General features: G+C 33.1%; 1 protein-coding gene across 1 annotated transcript; it reads left to right on the top strand.

Moving 5' to 3' along the window:
* The first annotated feature begins 10710 nt into the window (after window positions 1-10710).
* LOC123222956 (GDSL esterase/lipase At2g42990-like) lies at window positions 10711-12534 on the top strand. Its single transcript, XM_044645990.1, has 3 exons — window positions 10711-11302; window positions 11398-11887; window positions 12109-12534. Exons 1-3 carry the CDS (start codon window positions 10919-10921, stop codon window positions 12297-12299), a joined length of 1065 nt encoding a protein of 354 aa, XP_044501925.1. The 5' UTR covers window positions 10711-10918; the 3' UTR covers window positions 12300-12534.
* The last annotated feature ends 304 nt before the right edge of the window (window positions 12535-12838 follow it).

Below are 12838 nucleotides of genomic sequence, written 5' to 3'. Positions count from 1 at the left end.
TCAACCCTACAGGTTTAAAAATTAATAAATTTTCTTCACTCAAAGTTTGGAAAACTTTTATTTCCCTTAAGGGTTTTCCAACATGTTACTGGCGGTCAGAGATGACGATGTTTTTCTTTCCTCTCAATTGCATTCTATTTTCAACCATTATTAATTAACGAAACTGGTTGATGAAGATAAATCATTCGTCTCCAAACAAAAACGAATCATATCTTTGTTTAGAGACGAAGACACGTCTTTGTCAGTCGCTTTCTTAAGTCGGTGATAGTTGGGAATAAAATAGGAGAAAGAGAGAATGTGATAGTCAATACCACTGGCAGCTGTCGTTGGGAAAACCCTAAAAGAGAATGTAAGTTTTTCAAATTTTGGGTAGAATTATTTGTTAGATTTTTAAACTTGACAATAAAAATATGATAAATTTTTAGTTTTTTTAAATATGTTAAATAACAATTTTATTTTTGACAATAATAATGAAATTTAACAGAATAGTAAATATTTAAATTTTTTTATAATTAACATATATGAAGTTGAGTTTGTAACAAATTTTGGGTGGCATTTAAAAGTCAAGGTGGAATATGATTTTGGGGGGTTTTCAAAATTGAAAGAAAGGAATTGGAGTTTCTAAGCTAACGAAGGTGGTATAGGCATGACCAGAAATCAATTATAGATGGGTAGATCTAATGGAAAGGTGCTTGATCACTCCATTCGGGCCCTCTATAGGTATACGGTGAGGAATTAGCTGTCAGTCTAATCAACTCATTTTGTGGCACCATCTTTAGTTTTAATGTGAGGTTTATTAGAATTAATTGGCATGGAGGTCTTTTGATTTGGTTTTAACAGTTGGGTGGTGCAATTTTTATATTTAAAATACGGCCAAAAGACTTATTCCCACCTAAGGGTTACCTTAGTCCCAAATACACATCATGAGAATTAAAAAATTTAAACATTCATTTATGAATTGTTAAACTTAATCAAAACTCTGAATTATAAAGAGTAAAATTGTTATTTTACTACTAAATTTTAAAATCTTAAAAGATTATATCATTTCCTTTTTTGATTTAAAAAACAAATAATTTCTCTATATAATTAAATTTTAAAAAATTCATTTTTTTTTTTTAGGATTTTTATTCTTTCTCTAATGAGCAGAATTTGTTCTCACCATCAGCTAACCTTTCCACTATCTTTTTCTTTTGCAGTTGGAGCTTCCCATCGTAATTGAGTCATCGAACAAAGACAAACTGTTTGGGTTCGATGAAGAGACAATGCCTTCTTATCTTCAAGTTGAACGAAGATGATTTGTCTTCGTCTAGCCAGAAGAGATCAAAACGATGTCTTCATCTCTTCTTCATATGAAGATGTCTTTGTCTTTATTTGGCTATGGAGACTGGCTTTGGGTGTCGACATCAACGAGAGAAGAAGTTGGTGAAGGCTAGTTGTTAATCGAAACGGAGATAGTCGCCAGAGAAAGAGAACAAAAATTAAGAGAGAAAATATAACTTTTTAAACTTTAAAAAAAGAAATAATCATTTTTTAAAAATAATGAAAGAGAATAATGATATCAAATTTTAGTTTTTTTTTTAATTTGTCATTAAATAATAATTTTATCCTTAATCTTAATAAAGAATTTAACATATTAGTAAATATTTGAGTTTTTAAAATAGTATAATATTTTTGGAAATTAGCTAAACTTTGGGTGGGAATAAGTATTGGCCTTAAAATAAGGTGCTCCACTAAAGTCACTTATCACAATTTACTCTCAATAAAGGAATATGAAATGAACCACCAAATACTGACTTGTGGCACCAATTTTAATATGTAACACGAGTCCCTGCGTCCCCTCGATAACGGTCATAAGTTTTCATTTTATCGAAATTTTTCTAATAAGATTATTATTTTTATTGGTCAAAAACAGGGACCAAATCCTAGCAATACCAGGGAAATGTCTGCCACTATGTCCTCTCTCAAATATACAAAAGCTCAAAGTTCTAGAATTATGGAAATTATATATGAACACATAAATTATAAATTATACAAAGTACCGAATACTAGGAGTGATTTGGGGGCCCGCCGGGGCAGACATACATGCTATGCTATGAAAGACCTCTAATATTTTATTCAGTTAATTAAAAACAAATAACAAATCACTTGGCCATTGCCTATTGGTGATGGGTTTTGAATTTGTTTTAGATTTTCAAGAAATGAACGGCAAGTTGGAAATTCTTGCATTTTAATGTGTTTGCGCTCAGTCTTTGTGTCCTCCACGTAAAGCTTCTATTCTGTGTGACTTAGAATTTTCATCTACTAGTTCATGGTAATTGTAATTGCTTGACATTGAAGGCATTGATAAAGACTAAATGATCCTTTTCAATGATTTTGAATATAAATATATAGTAAAAAACCTAGGCATGCAATTATTTAGTTATGTTAACATTCCATTCAAATCTTGAAAAATGTATGGAAAATTTTTCAACCTTAAATTTTTTTACTATTATCATCAATTGGACATATTATATAATAAATTGAAAAGGAACTGTGAACACAGCGAAATTGGGAAGCGAGGGAGAGAGGAGTTTTGGTTTGACACACAAAATGAAGATGAGAAGACAGAAGAAGGGTGAGTTCTTGTAGTTGGTGGTGGTGTGGAATTTCCCCCCAACACGCAATCCCGTTAGGTTTAGGCGCAAACCCCATTTTCAGGATAATTAAAAGAAAACATGGTTGTTTCTTGGAGGAAGTAAAAGATTTTGAAGATCGAATGATATGATTATAATAATATTTTTGGTGAGTTTATCTGTGTTGTTGCATTTGTCAAATCAAATCAAATCAAATCAAATCAAGGCATGGACTTTCTCATTCACTCCTTTTGCTTCCATACATTAAACTCTTCAAACTGTTATTCCAAGTACAAGTGTTTCTGCTGAGTACATCTGGGTTCATGTTGATAAGCTTGATTCAAGATGCACGTCACGATAGAAGGTATTACGTTGCTGAATGATGTAATAACTGTTCGGATTAATATCAAAGATCTTACTGAAGGGAATTGCAGCCTTCGTATTGTTATAGGTGCTCTGGGCTTTTGTCTTTCCATCTTGAATGATCGTTTGGAAGAAGATATGGGGGCAGAAAGACCATTGGAGAGAGAAAAAGTTTTGAAAGGAAGAAGCCACATAAGGCAAATATTATTTTTTAAAATTTAGTTGGAAAAAAAATCATTAATTTTTAAAATTTAAAAGAAAAATAAAATAAAATTTTAATTTATTTTTAATATTATAAAAAAATAATGATTTTATTTTTAAAATTAATAAACTTATTCACCTGTGAGTTTTTCAAAAATAAAACATAAAATCTTGAGAAAAAGAGTAATCTTTGGATATAAATAAATCCTTTGGCCTCTAAATAATAATTTAAGCGACGTTTGCATTATGTTAATATTTTTAAACAGGTTATTGTTATAATCTGATTTCGATGGAATCCTGAGGTAGAAGACTATTTCCTGAAGGCATGTGGAGCTCCACATTTTGCCCACATCTCTAAAGGCCTAAGGCCCGTAACGTAAACTACTTGTTTCTCACTTTCTCAACCACCTTTTTTTTTAAATTAACCGTTAAGAACTTAAGATAGCTATTTGGTTTACCAGAAAGTAGAAATTTTTGTTGCTTTGATCAATTAATTGTCAAGAGTTGCATACAATTCGTTTTTGGTTCCAAGTTAAGTCCGTGAAGGTTAAATAAGAAATTGACAAAGCATTTGGAATTGTTATTGAAATCACTGAAAGTGGTTTTAAATAGTTAAAAGTCCTTGGCTGAAAGAAACCATTTCATGCTTAAGCACTCCGTTGGCAAGGTGGTGCTGGGACAATATGTCGATATGGTAGGGGCTATGAAGGAGAGCTTACAGGATGGAAGTAGCTTATTTGTTGCTCAAAGTTGACTTCTTAGCCAATTTTGTAATTTGGCCTGGATTCCAAAAAGGTGAAAAACGGATATTAGACGTGTACATCACCTGTAGGAAAAACAACTGCTATTACTATCCTCATGTGGGATGAAGGGGAGGTTGTTGCAGTTGATAGATCCCATAATAAGCTACACTGATAAAACTTTTGAAGTTGAAATGTGATGGATTACTTCTCATAAGACTCCTGCAACGCTTATTTTCTGGGCACAACGAACCAATTGGACTAGGTTATGTGAAAGGTGGCCAACTCTTTGTATCTTACCGGAAGATTTGTGATAAGCTTTTGATTCTTTATGGGGTATAAGATGAAGCAACTATTAGTTTCGGCCCACAATTTATGAAATTTATAGTAGTTGACTGTTGACTATACATGTTTCCAGAAAAAATTGACCATAGAAACAGAGGGCCCTCGGGGATGCTGGAGCCAGCTGCTTCTGGGTACATCTGAGCTATAATAATTATCATTGAAGGCAGGTTATAATGCATTAATATTAACATTTCCTCAACTTTTTCAGAGATGAATATTCATTCTATTATAAAATTGGTAACTCATAGTGATCATTTTAGCTCATTTTAAACATCTTTCTTTGGAGTCGAAACATTTACTTGCTCTCTTGTGTATAGGTGATGGACACTCTGAAATTGGCTGCTGAAATGGGCTTGAATTGTATAGCTAGCTACAAATTAGATGCACTAAAAGCTGTTTGCCTGAAGATATGAATCCAATGATTTGTCCACTTAAAAACTACAGCAAGGATAATATTTGTGAAACAATTTAAAGTTCTGATGAGATGAGATTGCATGAGAAGACAGTATCGGCCACTACCACGGAAGGGTTGACTGCTGTTATGACGTGCACGGAAAATGGTAGGAGATTGTGTTCATACTCATGCATAGTTTTGAAGCAAAATCAATACTAAAAAGCAATGGCTTAGATGAAGTTAACTTGGTATAATATTAGCTATTCCTGCCACAAGAACCAGTAATTTGTCTCATCAGACAAGGCTCCACTGTAAAATTCTAAACAATCAGCATTACGAGCAAAATCAGTCATTCCAACCATATCATACCATACCATCATATTTTCATCCATTGGCAATCCTGGAGCTGCAATATCCATCATATCATTCCAATCCAAGTCACCGATGTGCTCCAACTCTTGCTTATTATTCACAGCCAGAGAGTAAGCCGCATCTTCTCTCACCTCTTCGTTCATCGACTCTTCTAGCAAATTCCTGAGGAGGGTTTCATCAACCTCCGTAATTTCCAGTTCTACAATGTCATCATGGGTGACACTGAGATTGATTGAGCTCTCTGATGAAGCCGAGGCCATAAAGAAAAAGAAGTTCGGAGAACCCAATGCAGGATAGAATAATAGATTATGGATTTGTGTAAACGTTTAACAGGTTATGCCTTATATAAGCAAATTATTTACCATATGTGATGAGGATAAGTTACTGAGATTGCAGTAATCTTGACTATTACATGTACCTAGTATAGTTGTAACCACAGATGCGGACCATCCAAGTTCCTATAAAGTTTGGAAAAAGATGAAAAATGTTACTGCTTATCCAGAACCCAGTAGCATCCTTTGGTTCAGGATTTATGGTTTGTTTGGATGGATGGATTACTCTCTCTTGGCATAAATGAAAAATAAAGTGAAAGGTTTGCTTTTGGCGTCTCACTTTTTAGGCATTTTCAGGAGAATCACAAGCAGGCATCTCTTATCTAATTGGCCTGGGTTCATCTGCAAGTGGAAGCTCACTACTTAGAAAAAGTATCACCAGAATCCAGGGATGATGCATTGTTCATCGGTCATTGTCAATATCTCCAACGCCAGATGGCTTCAGCAAAAGCCCCTCTAACGAAATTTCGAGATTGAACTTTTGGTCATGACATCTTGGTTTGTTTACACTAACTAAACATCACAAGACCAGCAGACCTCAACTATAATAAGCAAATGAAAAACATTGATCCCGATCAAGGAAATTAGTACCTGAAATTAACTACTATGGTTAAGTTTATTAAAAGAAGCATTTTCTATTATTTTTGCATCCAAACTACAAGCTAACTTAGTTTCATCAAGTAAATATACACATCTCAAAAATCCTTTGGAAGCAATCAGCATCGTATGGAATTTGCAGCAATCCTCGTTGATGGTATCCATATTCTTTAGCAGACAGCTCCAGCAAGGAAATTACATGCGGATGCTCAATCAGCTTGGTTGGTAACGAGCATCGGGACATACCCTTTTTGGGCTCGATCTTTCTCTACCTTGATTCTTGTTGGTCTCATATACATTGTTGAAGGTGAAAATGGATTATTCTTCCTTCTCATCCTCCTCAAAAAAACTATATGTATTTCCATATCCCTATTCGCACAAATAATTTATGCATATACTTAATATTTTAAACACCCAATAAAGTATTATTTTATTGCATTAAATTGATTAATTGGTATTTCAACAATGAAATATGCAGTGTCTCCAATCAAATATATTTGAAGTGTCCTTAATTTCATATGCCTTTTCCCATTTCCATAAGACGAAAAGATTGGTTGTCAAGCAAAGCAGATGCCTTGGAACTTCAATATATATGAAGTAATGTGAAATCAAAACCATATTTAATTAAAGAAAATCCAACCTTAGACTGACTGTTATAAATATGGTACAAGGATTTGGTATGTTATTATGAAGATTTAGTTCATCCATGTATTTAAGGCATGACCAATCCCTTTCTTGAAGGTGAAATATATTGATTTCATATGCTGTTCATGTCCGTGTTTCATGCTGTTCTAGGCATCTAGCATGACAAACAAGCTTACTAAGTATTGGAACTTGGAAGCATATTGAAACCTCTTTTATAATTCAAGTTGCCATTTGAAAATAAAACTGCCACACAATTTCAAAGATCTTTTTTAACAGATTTTGATAATGATCACTGAAACTTGATAGGTCGACAATAAGCATATTACCGCATAGTTTTCCTCCAGGTCATTAGCCAAGAGAAAGAATGGAGTTGATGAGAGATATCATCACTTGCAAGCTTTTATTTTTCCCCTTCTTTAGGTGCCTTTGATTCGATTTCTTCCTGTATCACGTTATAAAATCTAGTCATATATTTCTTCAGCGTGATCATGAAAAATCAAATATTATCTCAGCGTGTATTTGTCCAAAACGCACCAAAAAATGAGCATGACAATCATGAACCATGCATGCTAAGACATGTCAATGGCATAATTCATATGGAAAAAAAAAAAAGTCATTCATAATAATTAATTATTGGTGACCACCCACTTGTTCCTCTGGTTTAAGGTGGACGCTTGCCAAGAATGGAGAAGTTTCAAGTCAACAAAATCATCACATGCATTGACGATTATAGGCGAATTCAGTTGATTAAATATTAATGCAGATGAATGATGATAGCGTAGTCAGCGTAATTAATTGATGAACATAGAAGAGTTTCTCAATCCCACGTTAACCTTGCTAAGCCAAAAAAAAAAAAAAAAGGAAAAATCCCACGTTAACCTTTGGGTCTTGTCTTCCCTCCTTGTTCATATTTCAAGTGTACAGACAAACTATTTGATAATGCCCTAGCAGTTAGGAAATGAATCTTGCTTTCATAGTTTTCTAGATGTTGACTTAGTGGAGATCCAACTTCAATAATAACATTTAAAAGAAACTAAAAAGAAAAAAAAAAGTGATTTAATAGTTTTTATAGTTTTTGTCCGATTTTTTTTTGTTGATAATGTTGGAAGAAAAAGATGATGAGAAAGCTAATTGATGGTAGGAATAGAGATAATCACTAGAGAAAGAGAAAAACAACTTAAAAAAAATATATAACTTTTTAAATATTTGTTTTAAAAAAAATATTAATTTTTAAATTAAAAATGAAATAAAATTTTAATTTTTTAAATAATGGATTTATTTATAATTTTAATAAAATACTTTAACAAAATAATAAGTTTTTAAGTTTTTAAAATGTTAAGAAAAGAATTTTATAAAAAACCAAATTTTGAGGGGAAACAAGTCTTTTGGCTTTTTTTTTTTTTTTGGTAAAAGATAAAAGGAGGGTAATTTTGCCTTTGCAGAGGAAAAAAGAAACTAAGTATACTAATGCATCGGCAATAGGGCATCATGGTAAGGCCATAACATGGATTATAAAATCAATCACGATCACTCATTAAAGGCGGAAAGACTTGTCTCCATCCAAGTTTTAGGCTATTTCCAAAGTTTCATGTAGAGTTTAATAATTCAAATATCTAATTAAATATTTTAAATAATTATAAAAATAAAATTATTGTTTTATAATTAATTTTAAAATAAATAAAATTATATTTTATTTAACTGTTTTAGATTAAAAAATTAATAATTTTTTAAATTTAAAATTTGAAAAATTACAATTTTCTCCTAAGGTTTAATTTTTTTCTGTTCGAATGACTACTCCGAAAAGGTCGTTGGCCAACCTTCTCACCACCTCCATCCTCAATGGTTTTTTAGTATAAAAACCATCGAAATGGTTGACGATGTCACATAGATCTGTGCAACGTTGCACAAATCTATGCAATATTCGGTTTTTTGTGCATCCGTTGGACGACACATAAACATGATGCATATGTCTATCCACGTTTGGTTGATGCATAGATGACCAAATTTTGCACAGATCCATGTGACATCGCCAACCATTTTGATTGGTTTTTTAGTGGTTTTCACGTTGGAAAACTATTGAGGATAGAGATGGTGGAAAAGCAGACCGACAACCTTTCTATAATAGTCACCTGCATGGAAAAAAAGTCAAATCTTAGGGGAAATTTGTAATTTTTTAAATTTTTTGATAGGATAAATTATTAGTTTTTTAATCTAAAAGGGTAAAATGAGATATAATTTTTTTGTTTTAATATTAATTATAAAATAACAATTTTACCTTTATAATTAACTGAAAATTTACCCAAGATTGTATGATAGATAGGTATTTAAATTTTTGAAACTCACGTGAATGACTCTAGAAATAGACTTAAACTTGGGTGGAAATAAGACTTTTGGCCGTCATTAAAAAGCATTGATTATGAGATTAAGAGATGTGATTGTGGCTGATCAACTACTATCCATCCCCTAACAAACAGCTCTATTTAAAGCGATGAAGATGGTGTTTGTTTATGTTTAAAGCCTTTTTGATTGGAAAATTCAATCAGCTCTAGATACCTCTAGAAATACAAAAACTTATTCCCTTTTTCTTACACATATTTCAAGTGAAGTGGCTTTTGTTTTTTAAATCATATGTTATGTAATATATTTATTTTTTATATGGAAAATGGTATTATTCTATTATTAATGCAACCGATATTGTTGAGCGTCTGTCAGTACACAGCGTATATACAATTTAAGATGAAGAAAACATAATAGGGCCACCACAATCCATTAAGTTTTTACTGTTGTTTAACTGCAGTCTGGCTCTTGTCCCGTGAGTCTAATTAATGAGAACGAGCACAGGGGAGCAAGCAATGGCTGGATTTCCCATCAGATAGATCAATTAAACAGGAAGGAAACTTTCAATTCTTGCTGTTTTACATCCCTTTCTGTTAATTTTGGCACACACAGTCATGACAGGGTAAAATGTGGACTGCTAACCGAATTACATTATGAAACAGGCTTTTTATTACTCCTTAATGATTGCATCACCAAAATAACAAAAATTTAAGATAGTTTTTTGCCTAGTAAAATTTTAATCAATGTCTTCATCTTTCCCTTTTTCTTTCACCTTCTATCTTGTAGTGGTTTTAATGGGTTTAAGTTTAAATAAGTGGTGAGTTTGATAAGTTCAGGGTTAGATGAATTACAAAAGATTATACTCTTATGCTTAATGGTTCTTGTGGGTTTGGGTAAATGACAATTCTGATGGGTTTGAGTTTAGGTGAGTGATAATTGTGACAACAAAAATTTTCAAACTTAAATTCTGATAACTGAATTATAGGTTTCAAATATGTAAAAGAATCAATATGTCGTGCTTAAATTATTAAAATGAGATCTTTAAAATAATTTTTTTTTTTTGTTTTTAAAATTTTTGAATGATGAATTCTAATAAATTTAAGTTTTGATTGGGAATCTGCAATGCATGTATTCCATAGATGAAGCCTACAAAACTTTGATACACATGTGTACAAGTAACCATCGGTGGGACTCAGACCCTGCCTGGTCAATTTGATACCATGTTAGCAATAAAAGACATTGCTAGATATTTCAGCTCATAAATTAAAAGTTTGTATGAAAGGGATATTTATATACAATAATGAAAATATATATAAGGTATGATTATTGATTGATTATTAAAATTATTATGATTAATTGCTAGAATTAAGTTGATTGATTAGTGAAATCAAATTATAATTAATGGTTAGAATTATGTTGATTGAATGATTGCTGAAATCATCCTATAATTGATGTTATTATGCTAAAGTATTCAATAGTTGAAAAGGTGTTTAATGACCGATACTTGGTAGGAAAAGTAAATCAGGCGGATAAATATTTCCTTTGGAATACTAGACCATCGGGGATTCAGCCGCATGGTTTCCAATTTGCTAAGAAACCTGTGTCTTCTTACAAAAATGTCACTAGGATTAGGCGCATTGAGATGTGGACTAGTAATAAATTGAATGGGGCCATAATCAAAACCGACAATTTTGAAAGCAACACATTTATGAACCTGCCATGCTGGTTTCACACATCAGGTTCTCCAGTGTCTCGTTGAGTTTTCCTTTAAATCCTGGAATTAAGAGCCTTCTGCATATTACTGCAAAGCCATTTCAGCCGTGACTAGGCATATTACTATACACCCAGAGTTTTGCCAGAGTTGTCAGTGGCCATTAAGACTCTCGCTATTCTGAATTAAATTTCCATCAAACTGCCCTGTCAATTGATTTGTTTTCCTCTCCCATTTGATACTCTTCTTATCTCCATTCGCTCTTCACGATGCTAACTGGCATGGCATTGGCAGACCTGTATAATTTATTACTCTTCTTTGTTCAAATCCTGATACTAGTCCCCAATTCTGGAGCTACAGTTTCAGCCATCATAGTTTTTGGAGACTCCACTGTGGATACGGGCAACAATAACTATGTACCCACCATTGCAAAGAGCAATTTTCCGCCTTACGGCCGTGATTTTCCTGGAGGTTTGCCCACAGGACGCTTTTGCAACGGCCGCCTTCCGCCTGACTTCCTTTCTGAGCTTGCTGGCCTCAAACCTATTATACCTGCTTACTTGGATCCTGCGTATAGCATATCAGATTTTGCCACTGGGGTTTGCTTTGCTTCAGCAGCAACTGGCTATGACAATGCCACTGCTGATATTTTAGTAAGTGTCAAACACTAATTGGGTCATCAGAATCAAATTATGCGTATGCAATCTCAACTGATCAATATGTTCTGTATTTAATTGTTCTCTTGCAGAGAGTGATACCTTTATGGAAGGAAGTGGAGTATTTCAGGGACTACAAAAAAAGATTGACAGATTATCTTGGTATTGAGAAGGCAAACGAAATATTAAGGGAGGCTATATATATAGTTAGCATTGGATCCAACGACTTCATAGAAAACTATTATTCATTGCAAATGCGGCGTTCAGAATTCACTTTGGAACAATACCAGGATTTCCTTCTTGGAATTTCAGAAAATTTCTTCAACCAGATTTATCAGCTTGGAGCTCGGAAAATTTCCTTAACTGGGCTCTCGCCAGTAGGATGTCTACCAGCAGAGAGAACCGGAAATTTCATGGATTCATTTAATTGTAATGAGGAATACAACAATGCTGCCTTGGAATTCAATAGGAAGGCGAAGATTTTTGTTGCAAAGCTGAACACGGAGCTTCCTGGGATCAGAGTTGTTTATGCAGAAATTTATGACTTCGTTTCGGAAATCATCACAAAACCTTCCGAATTTGGTAAGTATTGGAGTTACCTTCAATAATAACTGCGGAGCAATTTCATGCATCAAACTGCTATGAGATTTTTAGCTCTGTGAAGTTCAATTATAAGCTAATAATTCTGATTCTGATATTTATCAGTAATCATTATATGCTAGGGATAACGAATTATTTCCCTTCTGTACCATCTTGTTTTGGATATATTTTATTCATAAACTTGATTTGTTATCATTTTTCAGGATTTGAAGTGGCAGATATTGGATGTTGTGCGACAGGGACATTTGAGACTGGTTTTTTATGCAATACAGATAATCCATTTACTTGCCCGGATGCAGATAAATATGTATTTTGGGATTCAATTCATCCCTCAGAGAGGACGAACAAGATAGTCTCTGTTTATCTATTCAAGTATCTCCAATCATTTCTCTAATTCAATGGCATCTCAATTGAAATTGATCATGCAAAAATGCTAATAATACGATTGTATTTATTCATATAAAGTAGTCTTATCGTTGACGAATGCAATCAGATACAACCGATAATTAGGAGCTGTTATAGAAGTTGTATTTTACATCTATATGAACATTGTAGAAAACTATTGTTGATGTAAAATGAGAGTGATCTGTTCCAATAATCTTAATTTTAAAGTAATCATATTATGTAAAGTGTGGCTTAAATGTGTCAGAGGGTAATTTAGTCATTATGAAATTTTATGTGGTTTGTGTGGTAATGCGGTGCAAAAGGGCAATATAGTCTCTCATTGGGCGTTTAACCTAAGTATATAATGTTTGAAATTAGGGGTTAGTGTATGAGGTGTGTATATTCGGCTGACTCCCTTATTCTTCCTCTGTTCTCTGAAATTAGGGCTATGTTCTTGTGATTTAGTTGAATCAGAGAGAAATCCTCTGGTTTTCTCCAGTTGAGTAAGTGTCTTGAATCTTGAAGAAGGCTTGGTTTGGTACTTGGTTT

This window comes from Mangifera indica, chromosome 8 (assembly GCF_011075055.1).
Source record: "Mangifera indica cultivar Alphonso chromosome 8, CATAS_Mindica_2.1, whole genome shotgun sequence".
Classification (NCBI taxonomy): Eukaryota; Viridiplantae; Streptophyta; class Magnoliopsida; order Sapindales; family Anacardiaceae; genus Mangifera; species Mangifera indica.
Note: the sequence above shows the minus strand (reverse complement) of the source record. Positions and strands in the feature narration are given on the sequence as shown.